Source organism: Anarhichas minor, unplaced genomic scaffold (assembly GCF_050575085.1).
Source record: "Anarhichas minor isolate MPS153535 unplaced genomic scaffold, ASM5057508v1 ptg000136l, whole genome shotgun sequence".
Lineage (NCBI taxonomy): Eukaryota > Metazoa > Chordata > Actinopteri > Perciformes > Anarhichadidae > Anarhichas > Anarhichas minor.
Window position 1 is genome coordinate 10,257,968 of NW_027466582.1, and position 25,894 is coordinate 10,283,861.

The following is a 25,894-nucleotide window of genomic DNA, read 5'->3' on the forward strand; positions in this document are numbered from 1 at the left end:
CCATTGTTTTTATTGTAGAAATCAACACTTACAACATGTGACATTTAGACAAATTAGAAAACAATTTAGCATCATAATGACAGATGGATGACATTACATACATACATTCAACATGGTAGCCGGACAAAGGAGAACTGTAATATAATACATTTAAAAAAGGAAGACAAATGCGATATTATACAATTATATATTAACAGAAAATGTAGGCAATAAATTAAAATACTGATCCGTTGGTAGTTATTATGGTAAACTTTACAGAACCCCGTCAGGAAGGAAGTGGATGTGACGCTCGTGAGGACGCGGATGTGACGCTCGTGAGGCGGCTCTTTCGACCAATGGGAGCTCGTAACGTTGTTTAGCGGGGAATTCAATCCTGTGTTCAGACGATCTGTTCGCGGGAAAGAAGAGCAACAGCATCAGCTCACGGAAAAAGACCTCCAGCTAATCTGACAAACGTCTCCGTGTTATTGAATATTATTTCAGATCGTCCTCCAGTGGAGTGTAGGGCACAGGGATGCTTTTCCGCTCAATAATCAACAGAGGAGCTGGCAGACGAAGGTTTAATGGTGAGATAATCAGTGTGTTTGCGGATATTTGGGGAGCTTTTCGGGTGTTGCCCTGTAGTTTATAGCGCTATCTAGACTTATGCTAGGTTAACATCAAGGGTAATGTAAGTTTACCTCAATGTTTCATGTTAATTGTGGTAAAAAAACACCGTAGTTTAGTTGGATCTTTGGTCCCGTGCTGTTTCTGTTCCCATGGCAGTATAATTATAAGTATAATAAATTAGCTCAAACTAACGTTAGTTTAAGAGCGAACATTAAACGTGATGTTGCATTAAAAAGCGTAAAAACCCGCTTCTCCAGTGTGTCAATATCACCATATTAATAATTACATTTTTACAATAGCGACCACAACATATAAAATGTAAGTTAGGCCCAATCATATGATAAAAAGGAACTGACGCTCTACTGTTACGCATTATAACTCCTAACATCTGAAGAAAGCCCTTCAGTGACTACTTTTTTCAGATATACATTCTAATCTGTTTGTAAATACAACAATTTGGATAACAGAATGTGGTGAAACGATTTTAACACTACGATAAAATGCCAATGAACATTGATTAATGATCATATTGAGTTACTGCCCAAGCCATTAATTACAGATTTTTAAAACTGAGAAGTAAATGTCAATTCATAGCCTGTAAAATGGTAAGTAACTGCAGCCATTAGATAGGTGAAGTATCAGTATTGCTACTAGTTTTAGTACAGTGTCTGACTACATGTACTTTCTTCTCTGATCTCCTCAGCCCTGCCCGTGGACCCCCGGCCCAGGTACCCTCTGAGCTCTCTGCTGGGAGGCTTCGAGTGCGTCCGGCACGATGAACACATCTCCTATGGAAACCTGGGCGACCCTGTGCCGCCGTTTGGATTGGCTTTCTCCTCTGGTAACCCACCCAAACAATTCCACATAATCCTCAGATTACACACAACAGAGCGAGGAGCTGTTGCCGTTCATCCATCTAACGGGGTGTGTCTCTCCTCAGCGGGGCACATGCAGAACGTCCTCGCAGCGGCTAATGAAGAAGGCATCGTTAGGATCTACAACACAGAGAGCCGGGAAAAGCCACTCCTTAAAGGTATGTGTGAAGGATTAGTTTAATTCACAGCACTTCTGTTATTAGGAAATATGGGACTAATGGTGTGTGAATGTCTGCAGAATGGCTGGCTCATGAGAATGCTGTCTTTGACATAGCCTGGGTACCGGGGGAGCCTCACTTGGTAAGTTCAATTCTAATGCATGCAATATTATTAGTCATCTATGAATCATAATGTCAGTAACATCTTTTAAATGCGTTAGGCATCAATACGTCTTTACACAGATATTGTTGACGCATTCATTGATAATTGTCTGGTTTTATTTTGTTCGTGACTTTTTGTATTTCCTCATTATCTCCTCCTGTTTGTATTGCAGCATTTAAAGCAACTTGAAAACTCCCTTTTCTAACAAATGCAGCCTTGTTTAAAATACATGTTATTGGTCATTCTTAGGTGACTGCTGCTGGTGATCAGATGGCGCGGCTGTGGGACGTGAACTCAGGGGAGCTGTTGGGCAGCTTCAAGGGTCACCTCTGTAGCCTCAAGTCTGTTGCATTCACACCCTGGGAGAAAGGTACACTATAAAGTCACCAAATACAGTTTCTGGGGTGTATTTCGTTCCCCGTTTTCTCTCAAAAGACTCAAGAAATCACTGTGTTGGTGGTGTGACATTGGAGGTTGTGGCTTTGACAGCCTGTTATTTATTGAAATGTTGACATACACTCTCACCTATTGTTGTTGCTTTAATATAACCAGTCATATACGTAATTGCCAAGATGAATAATTGGATTTAAAAATCAAGAAAATACACTGTATTTACATGGGACATTTTTCATTTAAATATGATATATTTTGCATTAATGATGTTTTGTTGTACGCACTATTGATGCTTTGTCTTCTATTAAACAGCTGTGTTCTGTACTGGGGGCAGAGATGGAAATATTATGGTCTGGGACACCAGGTGCAGCAAAAAAGGTATCGATTAGACATTTCAATTTCACCGGTTTTGTTTTTGTATTGTGTTGATATTTAGTGTTTTGTCAGACCCAATGTTAATTTCTAAACTGTATTGAAATATTAGGCCTCATGGGGAAAATGCATAAAGATTAGTCCGGGTATCTTATGCGTTCGTGTCCTCCTCTCAGATGGTTTCTACAGGCAGGTGAAACAGATCAGTGGCGCTCATAACAAAGCGGAGACCAACGCTCCCGCCAAAACAAAGAAGAGGCGGAGCAGCACACGTGGCATGGCTCCCAGTGTGGTGAGTTTCTTCCACAACGTTAATGAAGTGAGCGGTAGGGCTGCTCAAAAGGAAGTCCGATCGCTGAGCGCCTCGTCTCTCTTGCAGGATACCCAGCAGAGTGTCACGGTGGTTTTGTTCCGGGATCAGCACACCCTCATCTCTTCTGGGGCTGTTGATGGGTAATAAACAAACTGTTTCTTGTTTCTAATACGCAGCAAGCCAGTATAAAATGACAAATAGAAGTACATGGTTCAAATACATTTTCTGTTGCATCTGAACCAGTGTGATCAAGATGTGGGATCTGAGGAAGAACTACACCGCACTCCGTCAGGATCCTGTTCCCCTGCAGACGTACCCGTACCCGGGTTCTTGCATGCGCATGCGACTGGGTTAGTTTTGTACAAAAACTGCCTTTTGTCCTATTTACCTGAAATATGCAAATTACCATAAGTAGCTGATTGTATGTTTTGCATGTGTTGCAGGTTATTCTGGACTCGTTCTAGACTCCACGAGATCCAACGTCATAAGTAACTGTACCGATGATAGTATCTACATGTTCAACGTCAGCGGAATGAAAACGACTCCAGGTGAACAAGGACTCCAGATATTGTGTATCTGTTCCAAAATGGATATTTTACAGTTAATCCCTAATTTAATTAATTGCATATCACTAGATGCACTGTTTGACAGAGGAAGTGTAGAGATGCAGGGATTTTGTGTGCTTGCACAAACATATTCTAATATCTTAAAGTCAGAGCTTTAAATATATGAAGTCCTGACTCTGAATGTAACTTTTATCAAGTGATTCTCATATTGCTGTTTTGTTTCCCTCCACAGTGGCTGTTTTCAGTGGCCACCAGAACTCCTCATTTTATGTAAAGTCCACTATTAGCCCAGATGACCAGTTCTTGGCCAGTGGTTCAAGTGACAATAACGCATACGTCTGGAAGGTACCGTCTCTGTTTTCTGTTGCCATGTTAAAATGTTGTAGCATTTGTAATGTTTTAGGGTGATTGTGATGGTGTATTTTAGCAACTTGCGTCTAATTTTACATTTCAGATCTCTGATCCTAAACAACCTCCCATGATGCTTCAAGGCCATAGCGAGGAAGTGACATCTGTTGCTTGGTGCCCGACCGATTTTACGAAGGTAAGCCAACAAAACTATTATGTTTCTGGTTTTTCCAAGGACTCCGAGTATGATCCCGAGGTTTTTGTGTTTCCCTGCTGTGGTGCTGAGCTGTTTTAATAGGCTGGGAAGATGGATGAAATTTCCTTTAATCCCGACTGCTCTGTTTGCAGATTGCTTCCTGTTCTGATGACCACACTGTACGGATCTGGAGGCTTCACCGGGAGATGGATGGAGCACAATCTTCAGTGGGAGAGGCCAACCTCGTGGGTTGGGCACGTCCTAAAGCTCCCTCAAGTAAACATTACTACTATCATGAACCACCTTCTAACAATATATACAATGTATTTTGATGGCTGTTGTATTCTTTTGTTTCCTTACTTTGTCATAAATCACTGCTGTCCTGCCCAGGAATGCAAAATGTATCATTCAAAGTATTCACGGTGAACTAACAAGGACTTCTGCTTTTGTGAAGGGCATTCAATCAGAGCTGAAACAACTCCTGCCAAGAACCAGAGGACGGAGAGTCTTGGAGGCTTGGCGTCCCCCCAGCTGGCTGCCTGTGCTCCCAGTGGAGCTGCCTTGCCTCTGCCCTCCAGCACCACCTCACCCATCCCTTCACAGGGTGCTACGGCTGCTGTTCGCCAGAGAACGCCATCTTCTATCAAACAGTGGTTATCCCCGAGCTGTGGGTCTCCGGGTCAGCTCAGCCCTCTGGCCCGCAGGGTGCTGAGCCCGTGTCCCCAGAGCCCGGCGAGCAGCACCACCTCTCCCACAGAACGACGGGCCAAGCGCAGGCTGGAGACGGGTGACGGAGCATCTGCCGGCTGTGAGGGCGCAGAACAGTGCGACTGTGTTACTGAACTCTACCCTGCGGCCAAGAGAAGCCGGGTCCTGTCTGGGATCTGCTGCCCTGCTCAAGAGAGCCGGCTACAAACGGACTGTCGCACAGAGGACAACGAGGAAGTCTCACCGAGACAGACGGGCAAGGAGAACTGCTCTCCCAGAGAAAAGGACTGGTTGTCAGAGATGGGCCAAAAGATGAGGAAAGGTCAAGGAAGCCCCGGTACTCCCAGAAGCCCCGGTACTCCCAGAAGCCCCGGCGCCTCTAAGAAACAAGAAGGCAAGACACCAGTTTCACCGGTAAGCACAAAAATCTCTGCTTCAGAAGTTAACCAGCTTTTACCTTTTCTCAGTAGTTAGTGTTAGTCTATCATGTAGAGCACCTTGTCAGGATAGAAATGTCTTTGACACAGCTGTTGGATTGTGGAAGACTGGAATAATGAAGTTATTTTAGGATAAGCACTATCTGACTAGCTGCATGTTAGCTTAACTTGGCCTGAAGACTGAAAGCAGGGAAAACTGCTAGCCCAACTCTGTCCAAACGTAACAATCTGTCAACCAGCACAGAATGATTGTGTGGTAATTGAGGCCTGACCCTCCTTATCGTTTCTCATGCTTACGTGCATGGGGATGCTTTATAGCTATGAAGATTAATATTGCAGTTCACCATTTTTTTGTGTCTTGTTTTTCCAGACCATCCGCTCACCACAAACCATGAAGAAAATCTCCGTGTATTTCACAAGAAGGGCTCTGGAGTGACACACAGTCAGATGCTTTGTGCTTCTGTTTGAAAAGATAGATTTTTTTATTTGAGTGTTTTTAACCTGAACTGACAGACAATAAGCCTCTAAGAAGACTGATGTAAATCCAGATTACATGAGCCTGGGCTGCATAGTTTGACAAAACAGTCATTCTAAATAATTGATGCTGCAGTTTTCAAATCCCAAGAGGCTGTTTTTTTTATTTGAATTGGGAAATGGGTTTTGCAGTTGCCAGCTGCACAATCTTCTTGTGCTGTACACAATCTCTGGTTGAAAAAAATGTTGTATGTTTTGGTGAGTAAATCATTCATTTTACTCAAAACTGACAACTTCAAGGTATACATTAGTGTTTAATACAAGAACACAGTTAATGAAGTTCAACCAGGTATTAATCCTCAAGTGCAGAGGAAAATGTTTGTCTGCAAATACGAACATTTTAAATTCTTCTTAAAAAATACAATTTATTTGATCCACATCTTTGAGTAGTTTTATGAACGTCACAAAGTTTATTTATTGCATGTATGGGTTTAATTGTTTTTTCTTTCAATCTTACCCAAATCAAATTCTGCAAAATGTTATTTCTTGAACTAATGCTTAAGTTGTTTATATGTACAAAATAACAAATGATTGTTGCTTGGTTCTTTTGTATTTCATTGATGCAAATTTGCTGTGGTCAGATTTTATTAAATTCAAAAGATGTTTCAATGCGTATGGCATTGCTTGCATTTTATCAGTGTGATTCATGTGTTTGTGTGATAAGGAGTGCTTGGTGAGACTCAAGTGACTAATGTCATGACTAATAATTAACTGCAGTAGTTACAAAGCCTTCGCAGGTTGCACATAGTTTTTATTTGAATACATTTAGGCGTATAGAGAGTTAGGACGTAGAGGTGTACGTAATAAAGGAAACAGGAAAGTCTGCAAATGGAACACCTTCCTTGCTTTTTATAGCCGTCTAAGCTTCTCACTGTTTGAACCACTAATGTACTTTAACGTATATTCTTCTATTCTGTTTATCAAAGTTATAAAGTAGTATTTTATAATCATCTCCTTTCCCACGATTTTTTTTAATTTTGGTTAGATGAAACATGGATGATTGCTTTCCCTGATTAAAATACACAAACAATATACATAAGTATAATTATTAAAATTAATTGAATACTTATTACAGCTGCCACTCGTTCAACTGTACAACGACTGGTACACCGTCACATATTTGTTTTCCCAAGTCACATGTTCAGGGCCCCGCGTTCTGCGGGACTTGATTGGTTTAAAAAGTTTACAGTCTTTTAATTCTCCGCTTGTGATTGGCCATTAGAGACGTCACTCAATGACGTACAACCTGTCAGGCTCTGCAGTCGAGCGAACAGTGAAGTGAGACAGACGACGTCTGAACGACTGTACTGGGAGTGTTTTTGATGGCTACCTAGGCTACACGGCACGACGGCCAGTACATTTTGTCGTACTTCTGAGTAATCGGTGTCTTTTGAGGCCGTGAAAACGAAACCACTGCTCTTTATTCAATGATGAAGGTAGCTGGGACGACGTCGACTGAACGTGGACCCTGCTAACTTTTAAGTGCTAACGTTAAACGAGACTTCGGTCGTCGAGCGAAATTCAACTTCGACGATCGCAGGATAACGTGAACTCTTCTGGAAAAATACGCTCCAACGGAAGTCCAGCTAGGATTAATAGAAGCGCTGGAAGACTTGGACTTGAAGAACTACATGAATTTAACGGGGCAACTATCCTTTGTAACTTTTCCTCCTCGGCAGCGGTGCACACTGTTGTCGTAGTGGCGCACATAAACCTCGGCTAATCTTAGCACGCCAGCTAACGCTAGCTAACGTTAGCTAGGCATGCTAGCAGTACAGTAGTTAGCTACTGTCGGGACTTTACGATTCATTTGGGCAACGTTTTTATGGCAATGTCTTTAATACGTTTTCCAACAGGTAGACAGTGTGCAAATATGACAAAGCAGTAAAAAAAAAAAAAAACACATCAGCATTTTTTGGAAGTTAGGCCATAATTGTCTTATGTTTGTGACTCCGGGGAGTGCCATGAGTTGTAGTTTGTTGTAGCTTTTTTTTGGTTCGTGTTTTGAAGACTGTCCTCGTGTTGTAGAGTACTAGTTATATCCGTGTGATGCAGTCTTTGGACACGGTCTAACCCCCGATACCGAGCGACCATGTTGGATCATACAGAATAACACCAGACTTGTGGATCAGGAGACGAGCTTCAGGTCGTGCAGTTGGCTCTGTGCTATTTGTGCTAATGCTAACAGAAGAGGAAACCTTCCATTTGTCCTAGGGGATACAAATAGCTTTTATCGGACGTCTTCATCACTTCAAAATGTCGGCCATCTCCGCATCCGAGAAAGTGGACGGGTTCACGAGAAAGTCCATGAGGAAGGCCCAGAAACAGAGGAAATCCCAGGGCTCGTCTCAGTACCGCACACAGAGCGCTCCGGTGGAGCTGTCGCCGCTGCCGCAGCTCAAAGGTACGGTAAGAGGATGAAGGGTTAGAACAGCCTGTCTGTGATGACCGGTGTGTGATTACTCACTGTTAGATCTGGAGCTATAACACCCAGCATGTAGCCCATAACCAGGCATGCAACAAACATGAATTAAGGTCATTTTAGCAGATATTTTCCAGTTTCCATACAGTACTGCGCACAAGTCTTGGGCCACTATTGGTGAAAGTTGTGGACACATCTCCAAACATTTCAATCTATTTGCTGCAAGAGTTGACCACAAGTCCTTACACAAAAATACACGACTGTGTGTCAAAGTGCATTACATCAAAAATACTGCATTTTGTCAACGGATGTTTTTTTGTTTTTACTTCCCTTGCATCACAGTTGCTTTGTGCTAGCTTCCAAGTTACGAGATATATTTTTCTGGACACCCAGAGTAGCCTCACTGGAGCAGTTTGGGCTGAATTGACATGCAGAGGCACATCCGAAGAGTGATGAAGAGGGGTTTATGCTTTTGCAGCAAGGTGTTGTAGAGGACACACACAGTGACTACAAGGGAGAAACTGTAAGCACAAGACCTGTGATTGGTCTGTGTGTTGATGCTGGTAGAGCGTGTTGATAGGGAAGATAACAGTTGAAGAAAGGTTCAGCAATCTTTGCTGGAAGGCCTCAACAAAGCAGCATACAGCGGGCTTAACTCATTCCCATTCATTCCCAGAGCCAATCCAAACCACCCAAGCAAGTCTAAGAATTTGAACTTGTAGCCTGCAGCTAACAAGCCACTTGATCCAAGAGTGATACTAAAGCGTACTCAAAATACTACAGTTTTATTCCAGCGCTTCACAAGACTGAAAGGTATACCTTGTAAGAGGTATCGCAATGCTCCACCTGGAAAAAATGAGAACTACTTGTCAGGTTTTTGATTTGTTAGTTTTGACAGCTCATCTTTCACTGGGCTCCTCTGAAGTGACGCATGTGTTCATATCATCGTACTATGAATGGATGTAAGTGACAACCAGCAAGCACTAGGCCTGAGAATAGTGCGGTGGAGAGTCCAGGACGGCATGTGAGGTGGAGGCCCGATCGAGGAGTCTGTTTCCTGCCTGTCAAGTGTAGTACTGCACTTCCGTCCGTGTGTGTGTGTGTGTGTGTGTGTGTGTGTGTGTGTGTGTGTGTGTGTGTGTGTGTGTGTGTGTGTGTGTGTGTGTGTGTGTGTGTGTGTGTGTGTGTGTGTGTGTGTGGGTGTGTGTGTGTGTGGGTGTGGGTGTGGTTGTCCTAACCACAAATAAGTATTTCAATATTTGTTGTATCTCTATACACAGTGTTGGATGCAGGTTGGCAGTTTGTTTCTCCAGTGTAGTGATATATTTAATACTTGGCTGTTTTCAATTGGTCTCAGCTGAGACAATGATCTGTGGTCATTGTAGTTCATTAAAATGCTTTTGGTACTTGGCAGCAGATACATTTGTGTTTTTGAAAATTGCATTGGCTAGAACTGGCAGCTTTATGCACCTGTAATGAATCCAAAACAAAGGTGGACCCACTTGTGTTGTGCTGTTAAACATGTCATACATAAAACGATCTGACCTCTTCCATATATATCTATTTCAGTCATATTTGTCTTTCAAATAGCAACAGCATGCACCTGACGAGCTACCTGTCCTTTGTCTTCCTGCAGTTAAACCTGTGTGCTTAGACATGCTTACGTTATTTCACTGCAGTGTAGTAACTATTTGGCATTGTTTTCATCAAGCTAGCATAATGCTGTGGAATGTAAATCTAGATGTTGGGCATTGGCTGACTCTACCGTATAGTAGGGATAGACATATCATAACTTATATCACTATATATATGACAATAACTAAGTTTGAATCCTATTATGATCCACACAAATAACCTGAACTTGAGGTACTGACACTTTGCCTTGCTTGCTTAATCTTACAACAGCTTTTTTTTTTTTTTTATTCAAAATGAGTAATTTGCTCAGAATTATTCAGACAAGCCTCAACATCTTATCACCAGTGTTTCTGTTACTGGTTTAACAAGCACACTTTGACTTGCCTGGTCAAGTAGCTGGAACTTTTTAATATGATGCAACTCCTCAAGACGACGAAAACAAAATATGTCACGAATGAGTTACGACTGTTTTCATTTACATTTCAACAGCTTTTAGAAAATGTAGTGTTTTATTTAATCTTGTATGACGCGTTTGGAGAGCAGATAGTGAAAAGAAGCACAGGAATTTGAAACACTTGGTTTTCCCAAACTAGAGCGTTGCACAACAACACCCAGAACGGACTAGAACCAGCACGGCAGCAAACGGCATGTTGACGAGCGTGACAGTGACAGCTGAATTATCCGACTTCATTTCACCATAAGCTTGAGGGTGATTTATGCTCGTCGTGGGGACTATTGCTGCTGTAGAATTAAGGAAATCTATATTTCAGTTATTTTGTTTTTGGGTATTTTTAAATACAGATTAGTCACCTGGCTTTCACGTCAAAGTCATAAAGCCCTTCCTGATGAAATAATGAGGTACATGTTATTAACGGATGCACATCTGGCTGTCTTCTTGTTGATAGTGCACTAGACTGGGTGCGCTCTGAAGTCGATGGTTCGAGTATTGGTAGAATGTTATTTCTATTAATGCCACGTAGGGAACAGGCTTTTAAAGAGCTTATAGAACCACTGTTCATTTCTCTGTTGAAGTTGTGTAGTTAATTATTCGCAGAGCTGGTTTCCTGAGAAGGAGCTATTGGCATGTGATGTACATGGAAGTGTCGAGCTAACGGCAGCTAGAAGTTAGTCTCGTATCAGGTTTAGGGACGTTTGTATCAGCAGATTAGTTTGAAACGTTGCAAGAGAGCATCCATAAATCACAGCAAAGCGGGGGAAAAGTGACATGGAAGTATAATAACAAGCAAACAAAAATGTGACAAACCAACAAACCGGAGGCTTACATTGTAGGTGGCTTGTCCTGTTTTTGGAGTTGATTTTTGCAGCAGAGTCTGTTGTGTCTCATCACAGATTGATTCAGGAGATTGATTTTCTTTTTTTCTCTCCTGTGGCAGTCGGACACAGTTGTAAATGATCGCACCATAAGGACTTTACGATTGAGTTTTCCTCATCAGTGATCAGATTGTGTGTCTCTCTACGTGCATGACTTTGTATTTAGAGACGCAGCATAAAATACTTCCATGTACTCTGTGAAGACGGCCTGCTTTGGTCGGGTTCCTCACGCCTTGTTGTGAAAATCAGACTCGAGTGGAGTCATTCTACGAGAACATGGATACGATGTTTGACGGATTTTATTTTCATCTTATTAAATAATATGACTCCATGAATAGTAAATGAGCTTTATTGGCCATGTAAATTTGACTCTGGTTTAACGTACATACACAGAACGTACAAAAATAAAGAGGTAAGTAGGTAAGAGGTTTCAGGTCCTCCTAGATTGCAGAGATGCTCCTTCCCTCCTGCCATGGAGAGGTTGGAGAGCTTCGAGCTCCTGTTGTGTGATCGACACTGAAGAGATGAGTCACTCTGAGACCAACATTGTTGCCATGGCAGCCAGAAGCCTTGAGAGCCGGAGGAAGGTTTTGCTTTCCAAATACAGACTCGGCTTCATTTAGGTTCATATTTCTGTCACTGCGGGGACCTTCTGAGCTCCGACAGGGTTCCTAACTAGACCAAAAGCCTGCGCTCGGGTGGTGTGGTGGTTCTTGTTAATAGTGTGAATGCAGTACTGATGTTATTTCTCCCAAAGTTTAATTTCCATAACAGAAAATCTGTGTTTTAATCTGGTTCCAAGAATATCTACAAATTAATTGATTAATTCTCTCTTACTTCTTAATTTATTACATATTTTACAAGAGTACTCGACCGATTTTATCTTTTGTATTCCACCCATTCTTCTTCCTTGTGTAAACCTGGCGCCTGCCTACATTGCTGCCCACAATGCAATTCGACTGCTGAGCAGATTCAGGCGTGTTACGCTGGTAGCGGATAGTTTGAAGCAGAGATGAAGAGCCTCACAGGCCGGGGAAGCTCTCTTCTTAATTGTTCAGCCTCGACCCACGGTATGACCCTCCGGAGCCACAAAATGTCTTTCACAACTTTTTCACATAGTTGGAGTCTTCGTCAAAATGTGTTTTAGTATTTCATATAGTCTCTTCTGATTGAGCTATAGCCATGTGTTACTTTAGCCTCACTCAGTCCAAGCAGTGACTATCCATTTGTTTTGTCCCTGATAGTTCAGAAAACAGCTGTTGAGTAATAAATAAATGAATCAACAATTTAGATATTTTATTAATAATTGATGCCATTTTTTTTTTTAAAGCAAAAACCTCCAACTTTCAATGCTTCTGGTCTCTCAAATTCTGGGATTTGAGGACGTCACCTCGGACTCTTGGAAACTGTGCGGGACATTTTCACTATTTTCTGACATTTTGTAGCCTAAATGATTAACCAAAATAAATCGACATATAATTGAAAATTAGCCAGTTTTGATGACGCCAACCTTTAGCGATGGCTCATCATGGAAATCATGTCCCCCTCTTTTGGCCCAATATTGATCGACAAGTCTGTGCTGCACAGTCTGTTTCCATCATTCCTGCCAGCAGATTTCAAATCGATAAATCATTTTCCAGGAAGTAGTGGGACAAAGTTTCTGTGATGCACAGCGGTTGTGTTGCTGTCGTCCTCATAATTGTGGCCTCTGGCAGGTGTGAAAGTTACATTATTGTCAAGTAACTTGTGTACTTCACATTGGTGACCTCAGCGTTTGCTGCTGTACACATTTGATTTGAGGTCGAGAGTTTGCAGCTCGGTAGAAGATATCGCAAATGCAGCCATTCCACTGCTGCCAACAGTTTTAATGGAAACGGTCTTAAAATCCATGCACAGCCATGACGTGCGTCTTCCTCCTTCAACCACTGGCTTTTCTTCAGCAACTAATTGGTGTCTCAGGCAAGAATGTCTCGGTTGTGGTTTTAATTTCCCCACCACAGCGAAAGCTGCAGCGAAGCACATTCTCATACGATTATTATACTCGCAGAAATGTCTTCATCTCTTCACCAATCTTTTATTAGCATGCACATACTGTATGTGTGATGGCGTAGATATGGGAGTTGGACAGATGCTGCACTTCATGTGACATTGGAGTTTAAATCTCTGTTATGCCAGAATAAATGATCCATATAATAATGGTGCATATATCTTGTGTCACTTATACTGGCGATAGCTAGTACTGCAACTCACGTTTGTTTTTGTTATGGTTTACCCTGTTTGTCTAGAAAACACTTTCCTTTAGAACAAGGTGACGTCATTTAAATGTTTTCATTCGTCCAGGCAACGGTCTAAAACCACTAAATATGACATTTACTATAATGTCAGACCAAGAAAAGCTGCACATTTTAACATTTGAGAACACGTAAACGCCTAATAAATACATCAATAACTAGAATCAGTGAAAGATGCGTTTTATGCCCTCTGATCAGTCTAGTTTTATTCCAAAATCTTTCCATTCAAGTTGTCACTCTGTGTAGCTAAACATGATCTTAAGACCACCTCTGAATAATGTCTGGTTAACTACTGAACCGTCCAGATGTGTAAGCAAACCTGTTGGCCACAGCAGCTGGTACTTATAATCATTCTGCTGGCGGCTGATTGGCCGACAACAGCATTCAGTTTACTGCCCTGATTGCTGCTTTTCTAATGTTTTACACTCTGTTCTTTGATTGCACGTGTTTGCAATTTACCATTCATGTAACCGTTACGGCCATCTCAGGGTGGTGAATGGTGGTAACGTTTGTACGGAAACTTTGACTCCATGGAGACGGGGGAAATTGAAGCAAGATTGTAGAAATTGGATGTGAGAGGCATCATTATTTGTGTGTGTGTATATACATTTCAGGGTGAATACTGTACTTTTTTTTTCAAACCTTTTCTGTATTGGTGTATGACGGAGGTATCTATTTTTGACCGATTCCTCTAGAATGTGAGTTTTGTAGCGATGTAGCCGCATCTAAGACTCTGGTATTGATGTTCCGAGTCGTATCGCTCCATCTCTACACCTCTACTTCGTATTGTCATCTATTGAAAATACATGACAATTTATATATGATTACATTGTGTTATACAATTCAGCTTGAATTAAGATTCCAAGCAAATTGGAATAATAATGAAATAATGTTTTAGGACAGGCTGAAACCACATGCGTTAACCACATGGTGTCTGTCTTACACACACACACACACACACACACACACCCTTCTAGCAAAGCTACCAGAGTGTTTGTTATGTGGGATGACAGGCCCGGGAAAATATTGAAGTCAGGGTTGGGCTTGAAATCATTGCTGTGCCTTTACTTGTTTTATTGCTTCTCACAAATGTCTCGTTGGGTCTTTATTCCCGGCTATACTATTGCTTTCTTAGTGGTGTTGGATTGTGGTGCAGATAAAGCACCTATTTTATTTATATATATATATATATATATATATACAATTGACTTGAAATAAAGTACTGTACACGAAGCAACACAGTTTATTTATTGTTCAATCTTTTCTAAGCGGCAATCTTGCACTTGGCCTGCATTCTCTAGTTACTCTTTAAACAGTTTTTCGGTTATTGTGCCAGCATTATTTTAATGTGCACTCCAAACAAATGTCTGAATCAAATTGTGCGTGTAACAGCATCTCACCCAACCGGTTCAGCAGCTGCAGCATGAACAGTGCGGCGTCACTGCCGCCATACATCAGTGCTCACATTTGGCCTACAGTAGACCGACACTCGTGTTTATTTATACCGGTTTCTTTAAACGTAACACGCTATTGTTTGTTAATCGTGGACTTCTATCGAGGTAGATCTTCATAGGGGTCAACTTAGTGTGCCAGTCTAACTAAACTCTTCATTGTGCAGTACTAATCTGTCCCTGAGCAGAGGTCACCTGACCTGCATACTTCACTTTGTTTTGGTTTCTTTCTGCTTTACCGTGTTTCTTTGAAATGTTGATGGGCACCAGAAGGGCAGACATTAGTGTAGTTAGTGAATTGATGTGGAGAGCTCAGGATTTCTGAAGTATACTATAAATAATGTTTTGTTTGTTGTATATTTAACTGTGAATAGGTCAAGACCAGCAGTGTTTCTACCATCATGGTGTTTGTGTTCACACCACAAATCTGTCAGATATAAATATTAATACTGGGATTTCATATATTAGTTTCCTTTTTGTAAACAGATTTAACACTGCTGTTTCTACTTAACAGTGGTTATCAAAATGCAAATAGTTCAGACACTATCTACATTAAATGTTCTTGTAGCCTGCTAAAGGTCATTTCATATCTTGATGACAGTATATATCATGATATAGCATGTTTTCTCGTAATTGAATAAATAATTACCCTTTATGAAATAACCACACGGTAAAGCTTGTTTGTGTGAATTTAATCCGTGTGCAGTACTTTATTATTGTATTAAGAATGTAACAGTTTCAGCAGCATGTTATTATACACACTGTTTATTATTGTGAATTTATTTTTTATAATTGTATATAATCATAATTTGTTGAGTCATGTATGCCAGTTTGTGCTGTGCATCCAGTGCATGTCTGTGACCTCTGACCTGTGCTGCAGCAGTAGAACACACACCAGTTGTTGGGGCAGCGAGACATGCCGTGCTGAAATGGAAAGTGGTTGCATAACTGCAGTTACGTTATGATGCTGAGAAAGCTGGCTTCTGTTTCAAACATATTTGTGAACAAGTTGAATTATCCTTTTTGAAAATCTGTCACCCCGCATGTTGCAGGTAAATTTGTTTACTTTTATGCCTTTCTAAGATCAAAGAGGTCGACATATTTAGTACACAGTTTGGCTTTTGATCGCTGTACATTTGATGTATTAAAGATGTCGGCCATATTGCCCGGAGAATTGTTCTGTTGCTGCTGTTTACATTACTCCTGATGCATATTAAATACATTCTGTTGTGCAACCATGTGTTGCATAATGAAAGTAAATTACCTTTGAATCCTGAAGGATTACTGTACTGAAGGAGTAAAACAGTCGACATTTTTAAGCGTCCCAAAAACCTGATAGAAAACCATACTGTGTCTACGAATTAGCGCCTTCATACTTTAAAACCACTGGAAACATGTAATGATGGAACATTTCAAACAGTTTAATTCACAATACTTCTGCAATACTGATATTTAAATAGAATAAATGATGTTAAGTCTACGGTTTTCTATCATCTTCATGTACATGATCCAAACAATCAAGATAATCTAAGATGAATGCAGCCTCTCAGCCGAGGTCTAAAGAGGTCCTTAATGTACATAAGACATATTTGTATTCAAATTTGAACACGTTTGCATTAGTTTATGAAATATGCTTTTGGTTTTTCATAGACTCAGGACTCGACTTTCCCGCGTTAGGTGTTGTGATGACGGAGGAGAGCTGCTTTAGGTGTTCAGATGGGTTGAGCTCTGGTGACTTTGAAGGCGCTGTACTGTGCATTCGATATGTTTCTCTTCTCTTTTATTCAGGTTTTTACTTACATTTGTCTCGTCTCTGGTTAACTGCAGTGCTGTGGTTGTAGAGCTCAGATCCTATTTCCTGTTTTTGTCCACCAATCTGGTCTTTGTTGCGTGTTTCTGAGAAGCCACTTATATAAAAGTCAATGATGCAATAAATAGAAAATGGAATGTACGACATATGGAACCAAACTTTAAATATTAATATTAATTCAATATTGTGAAATATTAAAGCTCAATAGATTTTAGTTTGAAGCCAGATCATTACTGCAAATTACTATGAAGTGTACCGTCTCTTGTAACATAGATCCATTGACTTATTTATATTCAGAGTTTAAAGGTTTTCTTTTCTATTCCCTCTTAACAATAGCTAATGTCACGTTTGGTTTCAACATGACGGAGCAGATCAGCTGCTATGTTTGTTTTTGTATTCGGGTCTTTTTCATACAAGACCAGAAAAAGCTCCAACCTATTTTAGGACCCGGTAGATGTGTGTGTGATTCTTCTCGGATCTTATTCCAGCAACACTAATGTAGTTGAAGCATGTGGGTGATATGAATACTCACACTCAAGTTCCCTGTAAATGCTCTTTTATTACATAAAACAACTGCTTCTGTTCTTAATTGCGACGGAGTTATGCTTCTTGTGTCATTTGAGGTCGTGCTGTCATCTTTGAGATATTCGAGAGGTCTGTAATGAATGTTGAAACCTGTAATTCAGTAGAATCATTTACACTTAAGCTACAGTAGTTCAGCTATAGGACACCAATGCCCTTTGTGTTATTTACTCTAAGGAATAATTATCCACCCTGTGCTGGAACGGTTTCTCCTTTTAACCCTGCAACTTTCTATTGTCTGTGTGGTTATGAAACACGGCATTGCGTACAGATAATTGTTTTAAGTGATTCCTGGAGCTTTGTGTAAGAGACAGCAGTCAGCATATGCAGCATATCCTTCAGATTACCACAAGCATGTATTGCTCTGCATCTAAATCCATGTAGATCGTACGCAGCTTGGCTTCATGTGGATTTTCTCTCCGATGTTTTTAAGCGTTTTTCTTCTTCTTTGTTTTCATGCATAGCTTCGTAGCTCCAGTGGAAACATTTTCCTTCCTTGCACCCTGAGGAATTTGTGCACTCATGCATCTGTATCTGAAAGGCAAAAATAGCTCCACATCGGTAAAAGCATCTCCATGTCAGACTGTATCTAACGGGCCTCCTCTCCTCTCGGGGGGAGGAAGACAATTCCCCGTTAAGAAGTGAAATGATTTGAAAACACATTATAAATATGTGAAAGCCCGCGTGAATGTTGACTGCATTGTTTGCAGAAACGGCAAGGGAAGCTAAGCCGTGACCTATCCTGAAAGAGTTGTGGAGCATGTTGTATAGATAAAGTATATGTAATATCCACAAAAACAAAAGGGCTTTAGAGCTGAGAGAGTTAACGAAGTAGCTCAACGTTTTGGGAGATGCGCTTATTTGCTTTCATGCCACAAACGGCCACTTGAGGCGAGACGAGCGAGTCCGTCTCCATAGACCCTCGTGTTAAAACGCCCAACTTTACAGCAGAAATACACGTTTACAGCCTGCTACCAAAGACGGGTTTGGTCTCTAGCTAATGTCCCCATTCATGACAACTGTACAGGAGGTGAGTTTATATATAACTATATAAATATAATATATAAATGCTTGAAGTTGTGCATAATTATGGGCATGGCTGCTAGCTGTCTGCTCTGATGCATCACGCGGGCCTCAGCTCCACCAACGATCCACCTCTTTGCCCACTTTAGAGTTAGGCTGTGTCTTTAGTGCCAAGATGGTGATGGCGGGAGCTTCACAACTGTTCCTCAGCCACCTTTGGGTGACGTCACTGAGACGTTTTTATACCGTCTATGTATAAATGTATTCGTACATTCTGTGGTTTTTACAGATGGTTATCTTCTGCTCTAGTTCGGTCTTTGTGCTAAACTAACCATCTCCTTGTAGCTTCCTTTTTAGTAGTACTGTTCACCTTATCTAGCTCTCTGCACACAGAAACGGAACAGAAGTGAGCTTGGTGCAGTTCCCCTCCGATATTGAGTTGACTCGGAGCAGCAGCCAGCGGTCTGACCTGTAGAGTTCAGTTGCATAAGTACTTCGTCGGCTGTCAACACCACTAGAACATTTTCACGAGGTGTGAGGCGCAGTGCGAATATTTTGGCTGTGCCTGACAGCGTGTTGTCTCTATGCTCCCACCATTTTATTGTGGGTAATGCCTTTTCAGGTGCATAACACTGCTCAATAAGAGACACCATGACACCTCTCACCCCGACTAAAATACACGTGTGTGTGTTGTGTGTTTTAGGGCTGCAACAAACACTTATTCTAATGATTGAATATTTGAACTGTGTTGACCGTGAAATGCAAGAGGTCCGTTTTAGGACCGTACGCATATTAATACTATTTATTATAATGGCTATTTTAAGTATATTGAGACTCACATTACATGCATGTGGCTCTGTTTTGGTAGAGAAACGGCACTAATGAGAAGTTAAACAACTAATTAAAACTAACTAATAAAAGATCCAGATTTATTAACTTTAGTTATCACACGAGACATGAAGACATTAATATGCACCTCATTGTCAACACGTGTCCCGGCTGGCATCTATATCTGCGTAACCCTAGAACCCGGGTCTGTGGTTCTGGAGGTGCTGTAGATCAGACCTGCAGCGGTGGTTCACTTTGCTGGTCTGTCTGCCCCCGGTAGAGACGGAGTCCTGCTGCTGCTGCTGGAACAGAACATCACTGTACAGTGTGTCACTGCGCTTGTGGACGGCTGCCAAATGCTGTTTATAGCTTAGCTGGGGTCAAGTTTGACAGCTCTAATAACCCCGAACACACTCACCGGCTAATCCATAAAAGGCTTTACCATCAAATCCTCTGTGACAAAATACATTGTTGTGTCTATTTGTCCAGCAGTTGGATATGTAACAGTGTGCACAAAAAACAGCAATTTAGGACATTTATAGGACTTTTCTTTTCTTTAATCCCGTCCATTTATGATTTGAACTGGTTAGGGATGTTAAAAACAAAAGATAATCTGAACCCGTGCCTTAATAAATTCCTACCACCGAGAGGAACAAATGTCTGTCTCATCTGTTTGCATAGATCCTCACATTATGCGTTCCACTGTGCATACGAGCAGTGACTCAGTGCGTTTCCTTTTCTTCTGTGTGGTTCCAGATGCCCCCTCCACAGAGCAGCAGGAGCTCTTCACCCAGAAGCTCCAGCAGTGCTGCATGCTCTTCGACTTCCTGGACTCTGTGATGGACCTGAAGAGCAAGGAGATCAAGAGGGCCACTCTGAACGAGCTCGTGGACTACGTCTCCACCAACAGAGGGGTGCTGGTGGAAACTACGTACCCAGAGATCACTAACATGGTGAGCGGTCACGATACTGGTTCCATTCAAGCACAAAATCCACAGGAAAGGCCCAATATTCAGGGTGTAATTTGAAGTTTCTTCCCTCTTTCTCTCACCCTCTGAATACAGTACATGCAGAGTTCATAAAGTTTCATGTCTGACACCGTTTTTTTGTTCCTTTTTTCTCCGTTTTCTCTTAAAAACATGTTTGATGATGAGAGCAATAGCTTCTGTCTTTCAACACTTCTAGTAGCAGTTGCTGCTGTTGAAAGCTTATATGACGACACACGCATGAACCAGTACAAAGGAAAATACCGCTGACCTTGTTTGAGGTTGAGTTGCACTAACAGTCGTATTCTCTGTGTGAACATAATCCACGGACTAAGATTTAGACCAGCGTCTAATCTCAGTTGACACCAAAATAGCACACAGTAAGCTAAAGGTGTAAACTCTTCTCTTTGTTGAACATGTCACTCTCTCTTTTGCTCCCTTGAAACCAAACACCAAGAAGCAGTGCGCCTCTGTGGGGCAATGTTTGGTAACGCAGGTCACATGACCTCGTCAAGCACGGAGAGATTTTTCCAACATACACGTTTATAACGACCGTCCAACAGCTGATATATCTGTTTAGATTCTTTTCACGTTTCCCCACCGATAACGATGATTAAAAAGACGCCTGTTGAACAGTGGCATGCGAAATTGACATTTTAGTGTTTAGTAATTATATGAAGTCCTATTCTATTAACGTATTACCTGGAGATGTACAGTATTTCCATGAATGCAAGGCCAAGTTTCCAAAGGTCGGGGCTGAGTGATGACCACTTTGTGATTACACAATAGTCTGCTCAGCATCTGAGGCCAACATAGTACAGGTGTGTGTTCCTGGAGCAGGTGTTTCCTCCTACAGTACAATCATGACTCACGGGCAACATTTACAGGAGCGTCAGCGCTGCAGTGATTCACTCCACGCTGCAGATTATCAGGATGGATAGGACTGAGCACACCTCCATCAGTCTTCACATTATTAGTCCAGGCCATGCCTTGCAACTGTTGAATTAGGATTCAGTTTGTCTCTCACTGTTGTCTTTCAAGCTGTTTTTCAGGTTAGGATAATTGCTGATAATTGTCGATGTGCAATAGGTAGCAAAATGAAAAGGAGCAGAAGAGCTGGCTCTTTGAAAGTTGCTGAAAATATGTTCTTGCGCTAAATGACGACAGAACAATGCAAGTTTAACCATTTTCCCTGTAGGTTTGGAGACAAGGGGACCTGTTTTTATCATTGTTATTTTGGCTTTCTTTGCCTTTTTGATAATAGAAATCACCAGACTGGCAGTGAAGTGAAGTCTAATATACCAACAGTACCATTCAGGCACATTCTGTGCTAATATGTCTTGAGTACTCGGCTGTCTAAATATTATTTCCTGGATTCATTTGCATTATGTGGTTCAGATGTCTAATTACAGTGATCAAGAGATGGGCCATTTCCAATAAGAAGATAATCATAAAATTCAGGTGCTGTTGCCACACTTTGCCAAACATTGGCAGCAGGGAGGCAATGCAAACATGGAATATGAGGGTAAATATGAAGGTGGCTGGTTAACGGTGTCAGCCATCTAACATTTAATTCAATGTTTAATCTGCTGGAAGATCTGTGTTCAAGGTACAGTATGTATTAGCAACATGCTACACACTGTTATCGTACCGGTCCCACCCTTAAAGCAACCAAAACACACAGCAAGGACACAGTTATGGCTTCTAATACCACCAGAATTAAAATCAATATCTCTCTACCGTCACTTTGTCAGGAGTTGGCAAAGCTGCAGTAAACAAAAAGAGCTCAAATAAACAGTAAAACACTAAATGTAGATTAATTTTCAAACTGGGTCTTCTATTCCGAGTTTAACCATCATGGATCTTTTCCTAAATATAAACATGGGGCCCTGTGGTAATTACAGGATGGATATATTGGATTCTGTGCTGGCATGATTCACTTTTCAATGTGCCAACACAGACGGTCCAAAGTAATGAAAATATAAGTGATCGGATATACTCGCACTAAAGCAATCACGGTAATGCGTCGCACTAACCAGAAGCAGTTATTTAAATGAACAATTCTTCTTTTTCAATCATGCTTTGGCAGACAAACAGACGGCCAGGAAAGTGCACAGACGGAAGTGTGTGAGAAACGGGTCGGCAACTGTATAATGAGCTACTTAACGTGGAACATCTCGGTTGCACACGTCACACCGGTGACCTCCCTGGTTCCCACACTAGCAGGTTAGCGAGTTTGTAGGACTCGAGTAGCTGAAATTCGCTGAAACCTGCCGCTGCACAGGTATTGTCCTTCCTGGTAATGTAATTTATCTCGACGTGGGTCGGGCTCAAGACAAACCCGGTCCCGGCCGACAGACGGTGTTCTGAACGAGGTTAAGCAAATAGCAGCTGCACTCAGAAGGCGTGGGTTGATAATAGCTCTCCCGGATACTCCATGCTTGGCATCACGTTCTAATGAAGAGGTGAGGGTTTAAAGTGCCGTCCATTATTCCTCTGCAGCGAGGACTGCTTTGATCACGGAGGTTGTCAGGAGTACAAACGGCCCGGTTTCTCATCTATGTGAAAGGAAGCGTCGCCTTATTTGCCAATTCTATAATTAGTGCTTATTATAGAAATAGTTTGTGTTCTTCATCTCTGACAGTTGTGTTTGTGTTCTATCTTATCTGTGCCAGAGATGTGTGAATAGCCAGCAGGGTTGGTTGAAAAGAGCATCTTTGAGCTATAATTCCCCTTTTATTTGCTTTAATTCCCACCTTTTTCATCCTTTTTCGCTAATGCTGCGCTCAATGCTTGCACTTTTTCTCTCTTCCTCTCTCTTTCTCAGCGTTGCTAGGTGTTGGTTGCTACTATTGCCACACTCAGTTTGACCCCATTCAGAGCTACAGCCTCCTTTTGTCATCGGCATGTGTACACTGGCCTCACTCGCAGCATTGTCAGTTAGAAACGGCCTTTTTTTTTACCCTCCTACATTACTTTTACACACATCTCAAGGTTTCCTTTTTTTCTTTCTCACACTCTACCCTTGTTTGCTATCCTCCCACAATATTTTCTCTTGTTTTGTCCAACTGTAGTTATTTTCTGGCATTGTGAAGTGACGGGGGAATTAAATATGCCGAATGCTTGTGTGCTGAATTATGTAACCCATTATTGTGTACAGACTGCATCTGGGACTTCTGACAACCCTATATACCGTATATATATATATATATATATATATATATAGTATAACTATAGTAATTTATATATTATACTACAGTTCCCTGCGTATACACATAGACTGTATATGAGAAGTGGACGTAGTCTTCGTGACGTCACCCATTGGTTTGTAGAATACCGTTTTGAAGCATAGAGTTTGGCGATTTGGCCGTCGCCATCTTGGCTTTTTGCAACCAATGAGCAGAAGTTACCGGGTTTGGACTGCGGAGGAGTGACGTAGAGACGTCGTATACGGCTCTGGTAGCGGCAGCGACCTGTCAATCACAGTAAGCCCGCCCTAAAGCGCACTCCGCTTTATGGTCTATTTGAATCTCAATGGGACAATAGTTTACTAAATGAACACCATGCGGTATTGAAGAAGACTTTAAACTAGCGATTGAGACCATAAACTCATGTTTACTGAGGTAATAAATCAAGTTAGAAGTAGGGTCACTTTCTCATAGACTTCCATACAATCTGACTTCTTTTTGCAACCAGAGGAGTCGCCTCCTGCTGGCCAGTAGAGAGAATGCAAGTTTAAGACACTGCAGCATTGACTTCACTTGTCAGAACAGGTTTTCAGGCGAGTTCTGGAGTAATAAGGAGCGCCTTTATTATGCAGATTTATTGATGTTTTATTGCGATGGACATTCTAGATGATGATATCTTCGTAAATGCAACTTTAAATCTAACAATACATATCTTGTGTGTTCAGATTTGACTGAGTTTTGAGAGGAGTAAGATGTTTGACGCAAAGCAATAAGAGGCTCAGGGTTTTAAAGTACCTTAATTGTCTTCATGGGTTGTGTGCCACAGCCACTGCGGCTGCTCGATCAGCGAGTCACTAGGATACCTACGTTTCCATCGCTTTAAGAACAACAGCATTCACGTGTCCCTGTCGTCTCATGCAGTGCGTTGGCCTCATGTCTCTCTCTCTCTGTGCACCTCCTGCTGAAGGCCAATAAATCCACAGATTAATACCCTCAATGGAGATCGGCTGCCAGAGCAGTTCTGTGTTGTTGGCCTCAGAGCTCTCCTCCTGGTAAAATGGTCATCACGCCGAGGCACAATGTCCCGCCTGGCAACCCGCTCTGTGAGTCATCTGCTTCGAGCTCAGCCAATGACGGGCCTCACACCAGGGACAGCTAAGTGATATGCCACGGAGAGAGCTGGCCCACTGATTTATTTATCTGCCCCCTTATCAGCATCTGCATACAGATGATTATGTAAAGTAACAATGTACCATGACTGTAGTTAGAAAGGTGGTTCAGTCACGCACAGTGTTTAAAGCACGCTGGCAGTCAACAGGATCTCTCGCTGTTTGGCTAAAGACGGGACGAGATGCTGGATGTTTGTACAATTGTTGTGTCCAGATGGTGTTTTCATCAGCCCAGAAACAACTGCACTTACACTGTCAGACCTCTCTGAAATAACAGGAAGGGCACAAGCAGGCAAATAACAGCTCGGTACGACAGTGGCGAGCTGAAGGGCATCTCTGAATGCACTGATGGGCTACAGCAGCACAAGACCAGGCTGGGTACCATTCCCTTCAGCATCGAGTTATCAAGTCGGCATTAATCAAAATATGAAGATCATAACCAGCAATTTAAAATCACTTTTTTGAACAATCCTCAATACTTGGGAAGCAAAACAGTGACCGAGGTAAAACTTGTTACAGTTTGGCATATTGAGAGCAAGGCCATCATCTCCAAGGTATGAAGGGGCTGCGTCAGGTTTTCTGGCCCAAGCTGAGATCTTCTTTGATCCCAAATAAGCAGACCTCTACAACAAACGTCATATGGTGTTCAGGCACTGACGGGCGGAAGTTATGACGACGATATTCTCACCGTCGAGAAAAATGTTTTTCCAGCTCCCTAATGCTATGTGCGCCTCTCTCAAATGTACTCCTTGCTAAAAATAACACGGTGGGATGGAGGTGGCGGTGCTTTGTCGACAGTGATCGTTTTTTGGTACAGATTTTTGTTTTTCAAGCTACTGATCACAAAAACAGCCGTACGGCTCAAAAAGCTGATGCCAGTGTCTCGTCTTGTCTTGAGTTATTTGGCCTGCGGGCAAATTCGCTGCAACCAAAGTTACTGAAAGGTTTGTCATGCTATTGGAACGCTGTCTTACTCATTCACGCTACACAACATGGCGTATGTGGTTTTGGGAGGAGGTGAGTGTGGCGAGCAGTGTTGCCCACCAATTACAGAAGCAGTATTTAAATAATGCTACAACCAGCTTGTTTAATTATAGTGGGTGTAGAGCACTGGAAACCTAATTAATCTTTCACTTGTATGCTTTATAGGCATTTAGCAGATGTATATTTAATTTCATCAAATGTCACTATTCTACCTATCATGTCTCTGCATGTTTAAAGTAAAGGTAACTCTGATGTTCCTCCTCTCATACTCTCCTGGCATGTTAAACAATGTTTTTTTTAAATTTATTATTAATAAGCCTTTATTCATCATTATACTTCTCCTCCCCTCCAGATCTGCACCAATATCTTCCGGACTCTTCCACCAAGTGACAACCCTGATTTTGACCCAGAGGAGGATGAACCCACTCTGGAGGCTTCCTGGCCTCACATTCAGGTACGAGTCCTCGTCACCCTTTTGATTACATCATTGTGTGTTTGTGTGTAGTTGTAGACAATTACAT

General features: G+C 41.7%; 2 protein-coding genes across 2 annotated transcripts in view; both read left to right on the forward strand.

Moving 5' to 3' along the window:
- The first annotated feature begins 514 nt into the window (after positions 1–514).
- On the forward strand, positions 515–6,266 carry dtl (denticleless E3 ubiquitin protein ligase adapter). Its single transcript, XM_076084517.1, has 15 exons — positions 515–566; positions 1,313–1,450; positions 1,550–1,642; positions 1,723–1,784; positions 2,055–2,175; positions 2,511–2,576; positions 2,747–2,862; positions 2,950–3,023; positions 3,127–3,233; positions 3,327–3,431; positions 3,682–3,794; positions 3,904–3,993; positions 4,146–4,269; positions 4,448–5,115; positions 5,509–6,266. The coding sequence occupies exons 1-15, from the start codon at positions 515–517 to the stop codon at positions 5,572–5,574; spliced, it is 1,995 nt and encodes a 664-aa protein (XP_075940632.1). The 3' UTR covers positions 5,575–6,266.
- Positions 6,267–6,930: 664 nt separating this feature from the next.
- Positions 6,931–25,894, forward strand: part of ppp2r5a (protein phosphatase 2, regulatory subunit B', alpha isoform) — a 28,071-nt gene continuing 9,107 nt past the window's right edge. The window contains exons 1-3 of the mRNA XM_076083535.1: positions 6,931–8,076; positions 19,803–19,999; positions 25,726–25,827. Of these exons, the coding sequence (XP_075939650.1) occupies positions 7,929–8,076; positions 19,803–19,999; positions 25,726–25,827 (447 nt within the window). The 5' untranslated portion in view covers positions 6,931–7,928. The remainder of the gene's footprint in view (positions 8,077–19,802; positions 20,000–25,725; positions 25,828–25,894) is intronic.